Below are 18,441 nucleotides of genomic sequence, written 5' to 3'. Positions count from 1 at the left end.
GGTTGGCTTTAGCTTACAATATTTTTCTCCATTGTTTCAGATTTGGTTTTAACTATGTATCTGCTTGTTTGTTTGTAAAGACAGTTACCAGAACTGCCATCTAAAACTCCCTTTTTTAATGTGAACAATCCCCATCACGTGGACCATCGTCGGCAGGGTCTTCAAGAATTTCTTGAAAAGTAAGTGCCCCTTATCTTGAGATGCTGGCATTTTTTATGATGTCATCAGTTTTCTAGTTTAACATAGTTCATCCCTGGTATGAGAGCGCCATCTTGTGGTCATACTCACATGTTACACATTTGGTTTTATTTTTGTTTTATTTGCAGAGTCATTTCATATGTGTGACTTCAGCTTCATTGGTGTAAGGAAACTTCAGCTTTTCCATTGCATTTCATTGCATTGATTAAAAAGAATAGTTTTGGGTTTACATTGCTTGATGCTTGTTTTGAGGTTGACAGTTCTTTCGTGGTGATGTCTACTTACAACTTTCAGTTACGCTTACACAAATAAATGGGACTTCTCTCCTTCTTCATAGTAATGGGAATTCAGTGTCCAGGTCTCTCTAGTAAACTCTGTTGGCTAAAACATTGGGAGCTTGGGAAAATTCTGCAGGGAGATCTAACACAAATATTTCCTATGATGCCAGTTACTCTGTTTACCATACCCATTAACATAAACAAGTGCTAGCAGCTGCAATCACTTTTACTACAGCCGCAACTTGCATAAAATCATTCCTCTATGCTGTTATGTAAATGGTTAGTGTAAACTGTAATAAATGAACAGTGAAATCTTAGCTAGACTGACTTGAGTTACAAGAGAGTACTGTATTAGTTTTAGTACTGCATAGTTCAGTCACACTGCTGTAACTATTTTACTGTCTGCAGTGGTAGAGATTCTGTTGGTGTAATTTTGTGCTTTCCCTGCCATTTTCTTACTATCCCGCAACTGCTGTTACAAGTGCAGCTCCGTTCACAGTTGCTATGGTAGGAATTATGCGTAAGTTTGCAAGCTGTCTTTAGGCACTGTTTGGGTTAAAGGCATGATAAGGCACTGAGAGTAAAGACACTCATCTTTCAAAATCAACGTTTTCATGAATCAGAGTTGCATAGACAAAGGAAGAAAGCAAATCATTTAAGTAGGCTTTACGGCTCATGGTGAGTGGGCAGAGGAGTACTGGACCCACTGTTTTTCTAGTCAGTATGTTATGATAATAGACTTCCCTAACAGACAAGAACAAATTGGTCCTGGGGATATATTTGTTAGCAGTAGACTTAACAACTGAAGGCAGGGAGAGTTAACCATTGCAGGAGTTTCAGGAATAGTATTTCTGCGTACACTTATTCTTAGGATCTGTGGGCAGAAGTATAGTCAGTGAATACTGTCTGAGGACATGGCAAACAGAGAAAGGAAAGTAGAAGAGGATTAGAGGGTTTTTTCTTTACCTCGTGGGGGAGAGAGAGAGAGAGACTGCATTTCTAGAGGTGATAGTAATGATCAGACAAAGGGTGTGGTAGTTCAGGTCCCAGTGTCTGAGCAGTTCTAGCTCAGCCGTGCTGTCACGTGGAGTAGTGCATTTTAAAATGAGAGTGATTTTGAAAATGGTGAAGGGGCTAATCTGGTAACAGTATATAATGTTTCAAGATCAAAAATACTTAAAACCACTAATTATGCCTCAAGAGGCAAAACACAGCAACATATTCTGTTAAAACAGATCTTCACTCTCTCATTTTGTGGATGCATGTAATTTTACCCTGCTGCTGTTCATCCAGGGGTGGGTGAAGAGGCATTTGTGTTGTAAAGTACTGATTTAAATATTTGAACTTAGATGCCGTTTAGAAAGGTGGCAGCCTTCTCTCAGCCCTGGGGAATAGCTGGAAGGAATTTTTAGAGATATAGTTGTGATGAATTGGCTTGGCAATTATGTGCTGTACCATTGCCCTCTACTGGCTGGCATGTCAGATGTGCTGCTATTTATAGAAGGGATCTTTTTATTGGCTGAACTAGACTGCCATGGTGTCTCCCTCCCTCCTTTTTCTTTTTCTTTTTTTTTTAAATCTGAACCAAAGGTTATGATTCCTTTCACTGAAGTTGCATTTGTGTGATAGATTGGCAAGTGCAGTGTCTTTAACTCCAGCATGTGATCAGTGCTGATTTTGCACATGCTCCAGCTGATACAGCTGATGCACAGTTAATGTGAGAGTATTCAAATTCTTCTGCCTTATGTCTTATAGACTTGATTACTAAACTACTGCGTCTAGATGCTACAGTTCCCTAGGTGTGGCAGTGCTAGGGGAAGCAGAAGCTCCCTAGTATGCTAGAAAGGGGGTGAGAAAGGAATTGGAAAGTAGTTGCATGGGGTATTCTAGCCCAGAACTACAAAACTGAGCACTCTGGTAGCCCAGCAATGACAGTGGTTATCATGAAGAGGCCCACAGTCCCTGCTGGTGTTCCCTTATGACAGCAAGAAGAAATGCGATTTGAACCTGTACATACACCTGTCAAGGGGAGGTTCACAGGTAAGCTTTTCAGATGCTTACAGGTGATACAGGAACCTATGCTCCAGTCTGCATTCGGTACCTTATGAGATTGTCAGGATCCAAACCATATCTGAAAATGAAATGTAGGTCTTTAACCATTTCTGTTTCTGCCCTGCATCCATTGCTCTGTGCAGCCTCTCCTGGGACAGTAGCCACAAGATAGAGGAGTAAGGATTGAGCTGCAGGAGGCTAAGTGGAGAGGGCTCACAGGTATCCAGTTGCTGTCACTGACCCTGAGAGTACCTCTGTATCACCTGTATGTGGATGGCTGTGGAGTTCTTTTGTTCTCTTTTACATATTACTCCAGAATTAGCATGAGGTCTGTGTAGCCTCTTTATGTTGAACATGGTAAGGCAAGAATTAGGTCCACAGCAGGAACCTAAAGCAAAGCATTAGAGTTTGTTGGGATCTGGAAATGAGTCTTCCATTCTGTTTGTCTTTACCATACAAATGCAGGGTGAGAACTGCTCGTCTTATAGGTTGTTATCACTCTGAATGATGAAGAGCTGTAAAGCTCACTTCTTGTCTGGGCATAATTTAATATTTCAAAAGCCCATTTGCATTAACGGAAGTCAGCTAGCCCATTTTCAATTAGGAATTACTTTGTAAGAATAAGGAAAACGATGCATTTTTCTTGGTAAGTATCCTGATACTTTTGAGGATATGTTTAAATTCACAGGAAAAGCTTATTCTCAAATTGAAGGTCAAAATCAAAACACAAACTTTTAATATTAGGTTCTGTAAGAGCCTCTTTGCTTTCACCATTTTTTTTCTGCACAGATTTAACTGGGATGTAGACTGCTTTTATATAAGATCATTCATACTTGCTTATTAGAACACTAACAAAACTGATTTAAATGCTAGTAGTATTCACTGCTGCTGCTATTTTGCTTTCATTGAATACAGTTGGATTCTAACAAATTGCATGGCTCAGGAAGAAAGATCTGGGGAATTACACTGCAGTTTATGATGTGGTGGAAGAAATAGTAGGAGTTTGGAAAAATGCACTGCTAAAATCCACAAAGTACTTCAGTCTTCCTGCTCTGGATGTTGTGCTTTGTGCTCACTCGGTGCTGGTGCAGACTGACCATTCAAAAATTAGTTGATCACTGCCTAAGGCAGAACTGTTCTTTAAAGGTAGCTTTGGTTTTGCCCTCCTTCTCAGACTTACTTACCTTCCAAATTACAATCCCACAAGCACAAGCTGGGATAGAGTTAGAGGGTTCCCCTGGAGATACAATGTTCTCCCATATGGATGAGAGACGTGGGAGAGTGGCTGCTCGCGGGAGCTGCTGGGGTGCCTTCGGCAGCACAGAACAGACAAGGGCACTGGTGGCCATAGGCCAGGTGGGATTTCCTCAGTGAAATGTGGCGCTCTCTTTCCGCTAGAGCTGTTCTGAGTAAAACCTGGAAAGTATTTCAGATCTGGTGAGTTCCACTGAAGTGCATAATACTTAGCAGGTATGTTAATACTTAGCAGGTGGTTTAGGTACTAATTCTTTTTTTTAAATGTATTTGTTATCAGATTCTAAACAGTTGCTTAACAGTTGCTTGCTATCAGTAACATTTCCTCTGTTTAAAAAATGGATGAGGAAACACAGTAGGCTTTTTAAAAGGAGGAAATGGAGCTTTGTTTACTGTGGGCTGTGTAAGTCCCCGTTCACTGAGAGAGGCTGAGCGGATGTTCAATAGAGGGCACCACAGTACAGGCTGTGATCTGTTGTCTCTCAAGTTTTATTTTTTTCTCTCTCATGATATGATGTAAATGGGCAGAGTAAATTTGTTGAAAACAAAATCGGAGTGTTAACCTTCCACACACATACAAGTGTGCATCTGTCATTGTATTAGGTTACAGTAGATACAGGAAATCTTTAGTTAGGATTAAGTTGTACTGTTCAGCCATATGTTGTCCTCCTCCAGCAGAACAGTGTATAATATACCTAATAAAATCATGTTGAAGAAAGCCAGATTTTGGACCTTGTCCAAATAAGACAAAACACACATGTTTTGTCTTTTGTAAGTGCTCTTGCTGTAACATGGGGAAGGAGAAATACTCTCCAACTAGTATTCAGCATTTTCTCAAAAATGACGTTATTTCTTTGGATGTCAACTGACATTTTCTGTCCTCCTTCTTTAAAGGTCTAAAGATCATGAGCATTTACTGAAAGCTTACAAACAAAGATTCACATGGCCACGAATAAAAAATGATTTTATTATCTCTAATTCATATGTAGAGCCTTATCCTGCAGCCCCCTTAATCACATAAGTAGTCATTATGCATGTGAGCAATCTGGCTGAGAGGAGTGAGATCTCTGACAAGTAATGACTACTGATGTGATAAAGACTTGCAGGATTTAGCCTTTCATTCTTATTCTGGGCATGCATAGAAAGTCTGTTCTCTTAAATATGTCCAGTCAGTTTATAGGAATTAGCACTGTGAGCCATGACTCTTACATTAGCACAATTGCAGTGACAACTGATTTACATCACTGTAACTGCAGCTTTGTATTGACACTTGCTGTAATAAAACAGTTTGTGAAACATTGTGAATACTACTGGTTGAATTCATACTGCACATACGGCTAGACTGTGCTAAGACATCTGAGTATTAATATTATTACATACCACTTTCCCTCCTACCTTTTTTCATTTGTATGTTGTGTTTTATAATTTTGATTTTTAAGGTCCTTGGAGCCAAAACAATTATTTTCTAGCTATACGACACCTCACACAATGAATCCCCAGAACAGTGAAGGCCCTTGAGGGCAACTACTGTATTAGTAACATCTGGTGACAAATCATAGATATATGGTTATTTCCTTGAAACAGGAATATTCTGAACAGCAAAACATAAGGCTTATGGATAGCACAAATTTATTTTTCATTTTGATTGCTTGCAGGATGCAATTAAAAAGCAATCTGACCTGTTGGTTCAGATGGGGGGAAAAGGCAAAAGTTGTCTTTTAATTAAAAGGAAAAAGAGATGTTTCAAGGGCATGAGTGAGTGAAAGGTGTTCATCTTTGCTTTCAAGATCACTTTAAACAGTTTGTAAAATGCTTTGTGTGTTTGTTTTTTTCCCCTTATGGATGTACATATGCAATTAAGGTAATGAATATCTTTCTATTTCTTCCCCTTGGTTTCTCTTCATTCATTTCACCTCCAGATGGCACTATTAAGCAGAAAAGAAAATTACTGTGAAATAATGAGTCCAATGTAAAGTAGAATTGGAAACTGAATTATAGCTGCAGAAAAAGGACAGTAGTAGCCTTGAGGTCCTGATCAGCCTGTACTCTTATCACTTTTGTTTGCTGTTCCATGTGTTAGGTTACTGGCGAGTTAATAACAGTGCTTCAGCAGTTCAAGGTTTAGTAGAATTGTACTGGACATGAAATAAAGCTAAAATGAATTTGTGTCCAATATCATTGACATTAATGCTCATTACTTCTCTGGTGTAATGCCTCAAACCATCTAAAATCAATTTTAAAGATTACCCATTATTTTATAAAGAAAATAAAATACATTTCAAACAGCAACAAAGCTGTAAGTATAGTGTAATCTTATGAACAGTTAGCTACTTGTGTTTTTGCTGGCTGGCAGGAAACTTTTGAAGGTATAGTACAAGAAAATCTGCTGTGAAACTAAATGCCATATGCAGAATCTAATGCCTTAGCTTTTGCTGTGTTACTTTGTATTAGACATGCAAAGGTTAGAATTGCAGAAATGTGCATCCCTTCATTATGGCATTAAAAAGCCTGGGAAAACTAATAACTCCAGTTGCTCTAGAGTAAACTCTAGTATGTTTGTTTTGTTGTTTTTTTCCCCTTTAAGAGGAAGAAGAGAGGGAGGGGAAAATTTATTCCCGTAAGTACTTACAACTATAAACATGGATTTACTGTGTGGAATGGTATTTTTTTCTTTTACTTCTTGTCACGATGTTTGTCTTGTTTGGGAGTTTATATTTATCAAAAGTCAAGGCTGAAATCTTCTTTCAGTGGCCAGTGAATGATGGCTTTTCAGACTGTATTCATGAAGCTATTGCTGTTGAGGTGTGTGGACTTGTAAATTCTGTGTTTTGAATCTTTTATACACAACATTTGCTGGTTTCCCTTAGTTTACTAAGATATTTTTCAGTGTGCTGTGTATTAATACACTGTATCCATTGACTTTACCAATGTATACTGTATTTGCTATGTTTATTTTTAAGTAAAATTGTGAGAATTTATTTAGGAGTATAAAGACTTTATCTAGGCATGAAAGAATGTTTATCTTGAATCGTAGTAAAATCTGGTCCTTTTTAGACTGAATTTCATATGCACCTGGTAGATCATTAGGGCTACTGCAGGTATTTCCTCACTGCAAGATGTCAACATGTAAATTATTTGGTTGTGAATGTGTATTTACCTATGCAAATGAAATGTGCATATATACACAAGTATCTTACATTTTCAATTAGATATATCTCTTATTTATTTTGATTTGACAGAATTTTACAGGCTTAGATAAAGCCAGAAATCTTTCAGTATACTGTTATTGTAATGTTGGCCACTTTAGAGGATGGTTTTCAGAGCATATTTATATTTTTAAAATGTTACAGTCCAAGCACATCATTAATCTTGTTTGATACAAGGAACTAATCCATTATACATTTCAGTTTAATCAGAGTACCTATATAATGCACTATTTCTTTCTGCTTTTACCAGTTCTTACGTTAATGTTCTTTTGTATCCTGCTGCATAGCAATGACTTTTTTGGCAACTACAGTGATTAGAAATAGGTATATGTTGACTCTTGCTAGTTTTGGTTTTGCCTTAGGGTTTTTTTTTTTTTTTTTGTAATTTTCTATGGAGCACTATTTGGCATGGCTATAGGCTCTTATCTTGCAAAGGCTGACAGTAGATTACTTCGCTCATGTGAATAAAATTACATGTATGCATAAACAGAGTCTCCTGTTAGTCACACTAGGATACATGTATTAAAGTATTCCTTCTTTAGATGATTCTTGCAGTAGAGTTGTACTTTTTTCAAAATAGTGCTGATGATCCTCAGTTCTCAGGCCATGTAATAAATAGTATCTCTACAACTTTTTGTATTTCTGGAATGTGTTGTACTTTGTACTCCCACTCTATGTAAGCAAATACTCTGTGCTAAATTTGAAGGCTTAGAGAGATGAAAATGGAGTTTTAAAAAGAATATCTAGAATGAAAAGTATTATTTGAGATTCCCTGAAAACAGTTTAAAGTATACATTTAGATCAATGTTCAGTATTGGCATTGTCACTCTACCTTAAAGGTATGCATATTTGTTAAAGTGTAAATTTTGGCTTATGTGTACAGATACTCTGTTTACGAGTATTTCACAGTCCGGACATTTCATGTTTCTGAAGTCCTCTATCTCTGTACGCACTTCTTTCCTCCAACAAAGAGATTGGTGATGTCTAATTTTTAGAAAAGCTTAGTTATTTAAAAAAATATATAGACAGTTCTCAAATGGAGACCAAATTTCTGTAAAAGTATATGCTACCAACAGCCTAAAAATCATTAATTAATCCATGTGGTAATAACAGATGGTTAAATGGAAGAAATGTCCTTGAAGTTATTGTTATAACAGATGTGCTTAACTATTAGCTTCATGTTTTTACTCACCTAAAATTCCAAATAATGTAATAAGAAAGTAACACACACCTAATCATTTTAATAAGTTCATTACCTTCTGTAACTGATTTAGGATTCTTATAAATACTTAAAAGCAGGACACCATTTAGAATTTGTTCTGGTAAAACACTTTAGAATATATGTGTATCTATATAAATACATGTGACTTTTCTTTTTCTTTTTAAAGGATCCTGCAAAATGCATTATTGCTTTCAGACAGTAGGCTTCACCTCTTCTTACAGACTCAGCTAAGTCCTGAAGATATGGAGGCTTGTGTATCTGGACAGACCAAGTATTCTGTTGCTGATGCGATTCATAAGTTTGCCTCTTTGAACAGACGTTTTCCTATAGAAGATGAAGAGAGAAAAAAAGAAAAGAACGATGCAGACTCTGATTCAGAGAGGTGATTTCTGTATTTCCTTACTTTCTGAGATTATATATACATACATATACATGCGCATGCTTCACTTTTTTTGTTGATGTAATACTAAGATAATGAAAAAATTAATTGACTGAGATTTTATTGAGCTGTGACAGCTCATCATAGAAGTCTTCACACACACCTCCACACTGAATTAATGAATGCAGTAGAAATTCAATTATCTGCATTCTGATTATGTGAATTTCATTTAGTCAGACTTGAATTATTCGCGTTTAAATTATCTTGCTAAAAAAATATCCAACTGCACTCCAAATGGCTAATTAAAAGTCCAAATTTCCTGTCTCTCTTTGTGACTGGAGATAATTAAAGTTCTCCTCTGTTACTCAGGCTTTGAGTGTGTTGTGAAAACCAATTTCCTCCTTTTATTTTTTTTTTCCTCTCCCCTTCTCTGCAGTTCATCCTCCGGGCTTGGACATAGTGATGACAGCATTTCACGTGGATGTAAAGCAAGCTCAGCTTCTGAAGAATCGTGAAAAATCAGTTCTGTATTGCTCTCCGAAGGACAGTGCAAAGTGGTTTCCGCTATGTTTACTAGTTACATGCACCACGTAAACATGATTTGCTAATAACATGTACCTAAAAGACTCGTGGTCAATACAACTATATGTCCCTGAAGAGTTTTTGAAACAGACCTTGATATTATTTCTTTGTTGATTTATTATGTACATTGATTGAGGTTTACATGTTACCTATCACATTTAGGTTTTTGCAACTGTTAAAATCTCAGTATTGGGCTAGTCATGCTCTATTGATACATACGGCAGTTAAAATATTTTCCTTAGTGACTGCATGTCTTAGATCTGGAAAATCAAGATAACTTAATTCCTCAGCTTAAAAGTTCTTATATCAAATATATTCAAAGCATCTTTTTGTAATTTTCATCATAGAAGTTTCATCTTTAGAAGTCTTTTGACATTGGTGATGAAATTAAACACCCCACAAGATATTAACTTTTTAAAGTAGCTCAGCAACATCAGCAAAACAACCTTTGTACAAACTGTATGCTGCTGACAATTTGAGATATAAATATATCTTCCTCTGGTCTTTCTCTGATGTTTATGGAAAGCTTGTTTTTATCATGCATAAGAACTGAAGGCCAAAATTCTCAAGTATGACTGCTTAGAAGTTAGGAATAACAAAAATGACATAATTTTGAGGGTTTCTAAAGGGGCTTAGTTCCCAGGGAATTATGTATACTCATTCCCAGTGAAAATCCTGGATGAAGTCCATTGAAACCAATGGCTAAATTTTCCATCAACTTCACTAGGGCCAAGATTTCACCCTACAGGTCTAACTTTAGGTAGCTACATTTGAAGATGTCAGGACAGAGGTTTTAGTTTAACAGCTTAAATGGAATCTATTTCTCTCTCCAGGATGATGATAATCACATAGCTATAACATACTGTACAAATGTGCACCTCTCAAATCTTTGGAAATAACTGCAGCTGCTGATTTCATTGTTACTGTAGTTAACACATAAGAATATTGACTTTTTCACAAACAAAAGGCAGGTTTGAACACAACTTTGTAACCACCAACACTTACTTTGATTAAATGTCAATTTTGTTCTTTATTGTTAACAGCAGCTGCATAGTGTCTTGCCCCAGATTCTGTCAATGGAATATGTTTCACTGTGGTGTTGTGTTTATATTTGACATTTAACTGCTATTAAAAAGAGCTAGGGGGTCTGATCACCCTAGCAAAACTCCCATTAACTTCAGAGTTGTAGTTACAGGCCTAAAAACGGATTTTTTTTTAAGAATTCTGTGTCTAGTTTCAAAGGAGGAACATTTTAAATCTGTGAATTACAGAAACAATAGATTATTAAATGGCCAGGTAATAAAGGTTAGCATGTGTGGGCATGTTTTTTCAAGCATCCAGCTGGGAATCTGTAATTTTAGAAACATGTTTTAATAGCCTGAGGATAACATCTCTTAGGTAACTACTTTGAGCCACTATTTTCTGTTGATGGTAGCACTTCTGTAAGATAAATAATTGTGTTTCCTTTTGTTCAGTTTTATTGAATTGCACAAATATATCTCTCTACCATCTCAGCTTGTATACAAGGCAGCAGCAAAGCTATTTTATTGTAAAAGTTATAACATTTATTTAAAGCAGCAAGTTATCTCTAGAAGTAGCTAAAAGATGGCCGTTTTTGCCAGGCAGTGATGTTTGCTTTTTAAGTTATAACATTACTGGAAAAATTATTGTTTAGCAAATTTATGTAAAAGATGGGGGAAAATGTCAAAACAAACGAAAACTGGGATAATGTCTGTCAAAAAAGAATGTTTTTACTTGATACAGCGTTAGGATAGTGGTTTTTTTTGTTTTGTTTTAAAATGGTGAGATAGACAGTTGAAGCACTTTACAATTCTTGGCCTACTTGCACAGGTCTTCAATATTTGACTAAAAATACATAAATAAAAGGATTGGAGAATCTTTGTAGCTGCTTTTTTTTTTAAATTCTAGGAGCATATCTTTTGTGTGTCAGAAGATGTTTTCCAAAAAAAGATATTTCTGAACTCTATACTTGTTTCTATTGGTTCTATTGTTACTCTGTTATTTTCTTTATCACACTGTTCAGAAATATCAGTACTATTAACAATACTTTCTTTGCATCTTTGATGGAAATTTGTTTAAAATATTTATCTGTTGAATGTTATTTGTTTAGCAAGTACTACTGGATTTTTCTTATTAAAGAAGAATGAAAAGTATTCTCTGTTTTAGCACTTTTATTTTGTTATCAACTATTAAAGTGCATATAAATACTTTATAGCACTTTAATTGGGGACATTTAAATATAATTTTACATTTATATGTAACCCCCCCTCCCCATTTTCTAACGTCTTATGTGACTTCAATGATTGCATGTTTTTAACACTGGCATTTATTTTGACTCTATAAAAACATCATTGGTATTTTGATTCTCAGTTCTTAATTTTGACTAATGCTGATATTGCTTGCTATTTTTTCAGACAGGCTAATACCTAAATTATAATTTCATCTAATTACTATTACTAATTTATATCTAATTACAATGATTCCAATTTGCACTCAAATAACCAAAAGCCCTGCCCTTTTTTTCTTTTTCTTTTTTTTTTTGCTTAGAGCTTTATATTCTGATTTAGTATGATGGTTTCTTAACAACTTTTATGTAACTAGATATAACATTATCATTTTTATCTTGTCTTTAAAGCAGATAGTAAGATTTACTTTAGTTTCAATATCCTAATCACCTTAGGACTTTCCATGTGTAGTTACTTTTCTTCAAATATTTTTGATATGTATTTTTTGTTTTCTCTTTTTTTTAAGAAAATGTAAACAAGTGAAAATATCTCCAGCCATATATCCTGTCAAATTGTACACCGTGTTTAACTTCAGGGTATTGTAAACTAGTATTAAGAAACCTGTTACTTAAAATGTCACTGAAATATACTTGTAAGAAAGATGAGAAAAATTTTCTTTTGGAAAGAAAGTTGTTCATTTATACAGCAGTGCTGTTTTATAAGCACTAAGAAAGTTTATACTCTTAAATGTACCACCATATAACACTGCAAAATTCTGTGTCCTAGATTTTTTTGAAATATGTAGTATGTTGACATTTTTTCAGAACAGTATTTAAATTACATAGCTACACAAAATTTGTCACTTACTCTGTTGTAAAATACAAGATGCACATAAAGTGAGTAAAAGAGAACTTTTATGTTTCTTTGTAGTTCTTAGAGGAATGGGATCAGTGAAAATGACCCACGTTTACACCACAGAGGCTTTTTCTCCCTAGCTTTTACAATGTTGTACTTTTACATTTTTGTTCGTGCATTAATAAAGAAATCAGTATTTCCAATATTTCCTAGATACTTTATGAAAAAGTTATTCTCTTCCTTAATATTAAAATGTTCTGTAGCATATTAAATTGGTTCCTTGCCTCCTGGAATAAAACATTGCTAGAAGTAATTCAGGTGATCTTTTGAAACAAAAATCAAACTTGCTCCTTTTGGTTTGTAGCACTGAGCTTTTGATGTGTGAGGTGCCTACAGCACACGCATTTGTGTCTGTGCGCACCTCCGCTGAACCTCCCGGTCGTGCGCAGGCGAACGGTTCGCAACGGTGCCCGTTTACTCCACTGGCGGGTTGGCGGCGTGCTCAACAGCAGCCCCGGGCGCGGGCTCTGCCAGCGGGGATAGCTGCCGTCAGGCATCCGCTGCAAGAATACGAGGAAACCGCAGCAAGTACGACGGGGCACTATTTTAGAAACCTGCCACTGCTTTAAAAAAAAAAAAAAAAAAGAAAAAAGGCAGGTAGCGGCTCTAGCGCTGCCTCCCCCGGCTGCGGCACCCGCCGCCCGCTCCGCCCCGCCCGTCTCGCCGCCGAGCAGCGGCACCGTCCCGCCCGGTCCCGTCGCGCCCGGCCCCGCCGCAGCGGGCGGCAGTGCCGCTGCCCGGGCGGGGGGCAGCGCCGCCGCCGCCTTACCTGGGGCCGCCGTCCTCGCCGCCCCCGCCCACCTGCCGCCGGGCTCCCGCGGCGGGGCCGGGCGCTCCCGCCAGCGCGCGGGGGCGCGTGTGCAGCGCGCGTGCATCGGCGCTCGTGTGCAAGCGTGCGCATGCATCTGCATGTGTGTGCACGCGTGTGCATGCATGTGCGCGCGCTGCCGGAGCCGCCGCTCGGCCGCGTGGGGGCGGGGGTGTCCGTCAGGTAGCGGAGCCGCCCGCGCCCCGGTAACTCGTGGCAACCGCAGCCCGTAGCAACCACGGGGCGAGGGACGCGGGGGAGGGGAGGGGCGCGGGCGGCCGCGGGCCACTCCCTGCCGCGGAGCCGCCACCCGGAACCTCCCGCGGGAAACGCGGGTGCGGGAGGCGGGGAGCCCCGCGTCTCCCGGGCAGGGGCAGTGAACGCGCAACATCCATCCGCCGACAGCGGGGGGGGACACAGCGGGGCGGGGGCGCTGCGCGGCCGCGGACGGCGGCCCTTTGTCAGGGCTTTGCGGGGCGAAGCGGCTGCGACGGCCAAAGCTAGGGGACACTCCGGGGCTATTTTTTGGGGGTGGGGGGCGAGCAGCACCCCCCGCTCAGCCCCGCGGACACTTTGAGTGACCCGGCAGCCGTTAAACCGCCGCCGTGCCGCCGTGCGGCGTTGGGGGGGGGGGGGCGGCGCCCCGCGGCCGCTGTGTATTTATCGCGTATTTACCTTTTTTTTTGCCCCCCCCCCCCCCCCCGAGCCTCTTTCGCGGTCGCTGGAGCCCGGGGGACAGGAGCTGTGCGAGCCTCCCGCCGGGAAAGCCCCTACCATTCCCCCCCACACACACCACCACAGCGCAGAGCTCTTCAATTTTTTATTTTTAATTTTTTTTAACAAAAGCAATTACGAAAAGTGCAAATCTAACGTGTGACATTTAACACCTCTCCGTGGCAGGCAGGCTGCACTTAAATGGAGGCCTTTCTGCGAAACAACACGAGCCAAAAGGCCTTGTGTCACAGTTATGTAAGACACAATCTCGCCTGAAAATGCACAATGAATCGGGAAGGATTTATGTAATTAATTGACCAGTCTTAACCTGTTATCGTGATGTAAGGAATTTGGAACTCATTAATTTGGGCCCTGACAGATTTCATATTAGAGCTGGCAAATATGGATTGAGCCTCTTATTCTTGTAGCAGCTGGAATTTCCCTGACAGTGAGGATTAGTGAAGAAGACCTATTGCTTGAGTCAAACTGCCTCTTTTGTAATCAGCAGCCCTGCTCTGCATTAAAGGGGTAATGGGAAAGAGAAAAACATAAATACCAAGCCAAAAAAAAAACCAGGAAAAAATGTATTCATGTATGGAGCAGAGCAGGGGGAGCGAGAGGGAGGGTTATATCCTGGCGCGTAAAACCACCATGCCGGTGCTTTTACTGCTCCGCTGAAATAAAACCGCTGCGGGGACGAGGGCGCTCTGGTGCGAGAGGGGCAGGATGGGCCTCCCCGTGGCTGTGGACGATGGGAGGAGGAATACTTGCGTTGCTGCTCCATTGGGTTTTTACGGTGCCTAGCCAGTGAGGGCCCCAGTGTCCGCTGTCACTTCTGACAGTGAAAACATCCAGTACAGACTGTAAGGAAATAGTCCAAGAGCTTGTATTTTCTCTTTTGGCGACTGTTGGTGACCGCACCAGTAATGAATAAAGTTTTCAGAAATTACATTAAAAGATTTCTGTGAGGCATCATCAGCCTAAAAATCGTATTTCTTCCTGCAAAGTGTTTACCTACTCTTGTGACAAATGCCGTTTGAAGGTGAAGGTGTATTTTTCCTTTTCTCGTCATTTCTTTGCTGTGAGCCCTTGGTAGTTGAACGTTTCCCCTCCCCAGTCACTCAGTTCCACCTTTTGTTCTTGTGGGTCATTTCTCCGAGAGGAGGGAAAAAATGAAGAACAAGACTATGTGATAATTTGCGAAGACTGTAATGGCAAACACAGATTAAAAATAAAATGCAGCAAATGGGTCTATGTGCCTTGAATCCCCTGGACGACCTTGTCCAGGCTCATTGGCCTTGCTTCCCATCCTTGTGCCAGGGTGATTATGTTGATCCTCCTACCGAAACAAGAACATTCGGTGCTCAGTTTGGGAAGCTCTGCGTGGTTGAGTGCTTGGTGCTGGAGACCTGTCCTTGACAAATGGCAAACTCTTTGGAGAAGGGCTGCGACTCCTTCCTTGACTGCATATAGCTAAGCTCTGTGGTAGCCTTTATGTTGCTCTTGTGATTGTCAGCTAATAATCCTGATCATAGCTTTAACCTACTTGATTATTAAAACAAAAAAACTGAGACCAACAGATTGCAATTTGATTGCGCTCCTGCAAAGAATATCTTTTGTCTTACTGTCTCCTGATAAATTAAAAACTCTTCATATATGTCAAGGACATCATATTTTCCCCTAAGGTAGGGAATAATTGATCATTTACAGTTGTGCATACACCTGACTCAACCGTTCCCTCACTGATTCTGTCTTTGCTTTTCTCAGTGATCAAGAGCGGCAAACTGCTCAGGTTCTACTGGTAACTATACATTTTGCTCAAAAGTTCCTCTTGTTAAAATGTTGATCAAGCATAACTAATTTCCATGTTAAATTAAATGTGCCAGCATATGCCCAAGCTTAGCATTATTTAAAACAGCAAAACAAAGCATTTTAAGGTTTTACCTCCTACAGGATGTTTCATTTATAAGTATCTTCACTTTTTTGGATTCTTTCCCAGGGACATATTTAAAATATGATTGAGTGGTATAATTTTTCAGTGTTGCCCATGGTTTTGGGTGGCAAAAATTAAAGTTAGTTTTTTTTTTTTTTAATGGTAGTTCCCCTTCCCTATTTTTCACTTGTAGGTAAATAAATAGTCGTTGGCTGAGATAGGCGTTTTGTCAGATTCTTATACTATTTTTATTCTTTGATGGTTAAGCAGAAAGCAAATCAAAAACTATATAGAAATTTGAGTACCGAAGAACTGAATACACTGAAGCCTTCTGAAGAGAAGTATCTTTGCTTCAGATATTTTGTAGCTTATGCAAATACAGAAGGCCGGTTTTAGTTTATGTGCAAATACGAAATGCAAATTTCAGAGTAGAAGTGGTTAAAAAATATCAAGCCCTGGTTCAGCTGCAATCAATGGAATAAACTTCATGTTGCTTATGCTGAAGTTGAAAAAATTCTGTTTTCTCAGTGTCACTCAGATTAAAAATGACATTCTTGTTTGAACCAATAGGTGGCCTTTTTGAATGTGCTATAGTTATTTTTTTTCCTAAAAATAGAAAAAAAGTCTGCTTTGAAGTGGAGAATATTTTCAAACAATAATTCTCAAATACAGTGAAAATGTAGTTTTGTTGCTGAAAGACCATAATAGGTGACATTCTTAATAATTTATTTCCTAATATTCTAAAAGTGGACATTTTTGTTATATTTACTTTTTTTTACATCCTGAATCTTCAGTGCATGATAAAGATTAATAATGATGATAAGGTAGGCTACAGAATCTTCTCTTTCTTTTTCATATGTTTGTGCAAATGCCATATATCTCCAGTTTTTAAGATCTCCCGTTGGTTCTTATTTAATGTTATTTACACAGGTAATTAAAGCATGTACAGTTTTAAAAGCACATTATCTCCTTGTCCTTTAGAAAAGGAACACAGATGATTTTCAGAAGTCGCACCCCTGAGCAGAGTGTCAGGAATTTTGATTCCATTTTATTTCCTGTATAAGCAATTCACTCTTAAAAGAGCTTGGCACACAATGTGAAAAGTTGATAGCAAAACATAACCAGCAGCCATTGGTGGCTAAGCTCTCTAAAAAGCCTGGGTCAGATGGGGGCGTTAAACACTTGAAAACGAGGCCCAAGTTATGTCGACTATCCCTTACTTGGACCTAGACCCTTGAGGTATTTCAGCGCCTCACCCCATGAGTAGTGTTTGTATGGATACAAGACTATTTCTTGTCTTTGCAATATTTTGGGCTTGTGTTCTTGTCCCTGTGAAGCAAATCTGAACTGTGAGGGTAAGAGCCAGGAAGGTGTCCCAAGCTGGCATCAGTGCAAGTATCTGCTGGTCCCTGTCAGAGCAAGGACACAGAGCTACATGGACTGATGGTCCGACTCTGTTCTTATCTTCCTCGAAGCCTAAGGCAGTTGGGGAGTAACATACAGCTTAGACTTTATCTCTCCACCATGAAATCAGGCTATAATTGAGTGGGTGGGAGCTCAGCACGGGACAGGATTTCACCCACAAAATCCAGGGTGCCTGTGTTCCCATTTGTATCTACACCCACATTTTTTACTTCCTGTGTTCATTCGAAGACTCTGTGTTTTGAATAATAAGGTTGAGGTACCTGAGGTATGGGGAGAGATACTCTCAAAGGCTAACTTTAGCCTAGGGGACTAGTTTCTAACTAAATTTAGATGCTCTGACTCATCCTCCAAAGGAGTCCATCACTCCCCTGACTCTATAGAGCCTTGGGAGACCTGGCCTTCCAACAGTAAAGTAACCTTATGAATATCCACCTTGGGACAATAGTACTTAGCCCCAAGAAATAACTTTGTTGATAATGTGCCCTGTATATAGCAACAGGACGGCTTCCTGTTATATGGCAAAAATGCATTATATGTGCTGCTTATATAAATCTTCTCATTTATTACTGTTTTGCACTTTATAAAAGACCCACAGCTATTGCTGTTTCTTATGGTCTAAGACACTGGGGAAGGAAGAGGGATATGACTGTCTATCCATCAAAATATTGCAAACTTGGTCACACAAAAAAGGAGCTCTTAAAGCAAGTTTGGCTCCTGGATGTCATGAGGGCTTGAATTTTATTGGGAAGTCTAAGCCACCCTTTGGCCTGAGAATCAGCACATCATCAGCTGGATATAGGAAGTTAATGACTCTTTTGCATTAATGATGAAGCTTTTCTGTGTAGAGTTCTTGAAGCCCTTTGCAAAGGTGGATGAATTCAGCCTCACATGCAGTAAACAGGAATTACCATTCTACAGCTAGGGAAACAGAGGTGACAGTGGAGGTACAAGGGCGCTTTCGCAAATAAGGGAGGGACGAATATTGTCTGCCTTCCACTTCTAGGCTCCACAGAGCTGAGATGGGCAGAGTGCCAAGCTCCTCCCAAAAACCTCTTCCCAACTATCGTTGCCAAGTGTTTGTAACAGATAACGGAGGGGTCCCAGGTTTTGATGATTGACTTGAGACACCTGGAAGGCATTTGCTATTCAGAGCCCCCTGAGCCCCCTGAACTGAAGCTCATGGAAACATTGGTCTAAACGTTGGCCTAATTATCCTTCAGGTTGCAACA

The 18,441-nt window shown here is 39.3% G+C and overlaps 1 protein-coding gene and 1 long non-coding RNA gene across 4 annotated transcripts in view; one reads left to right on the top strand and one right to left on the bottom strand.

Annotated features, from left to right (window-relative positions):
* Positions 1–12,477, top strand: part of SNX10 (sorting nexin 10) — a 42,365-nt gene extending 29,888 nt beyond the window's left edge. For all 3 annotated transcript variants that reach the window (XM_026103778.2, XM_026103776.2, XM_026103777.2), the window contains 3 exons: positions 81–179; positions 8,377–8,592; positions 9,026–12,477. In XM_026103778.2, coding sequence (XP_025959563.1) covers positions 81–179; positions 8,377–8,592; positions 9,026–9,104 — 394 coding nt within the window. In that variant the 3' untranslated portion in view covers positions 9,105–12,477. The remainder of the gene's footprint in view (positions 1–80; positions 180–8,376; positions 8,593–9,025) is intronic.
* On the bottom strand, positions 6,976–13,322 carry LOC135327468 (uncharacterized). The gene is made up of 2 exons (XR_010387628.1): positions 13,102–13,322; positions 6,976–8,534 (listed from the first exon to the last, which is right to left on the bottom strand). It is a non-coding gene; the product is annotated as an uncharacterized LOC135327468 (long non-coding RNA).
* Positions 13,323–18,441: the final 5,119 nt, after the last annotated feature.

The sequence above is a fragment of the Dromaius novaehollandiae genome, chromosome 2, assembly GCF_036370855.1.
Source record: "Dromaius novaehollandiae isolate bDroNov1 chromosome 2, bDroNov1.hap1, whole genome shotgun sequence".
NCBI lineage: Eukaryota > Metazoa > Chordata > Aves > Casuariiformes > Dromaiidae > Dromaius > Dromaius novaehollandiae.
This window is presented reverse-complemented; position numbering and strand designations above follow the sequence as displayed.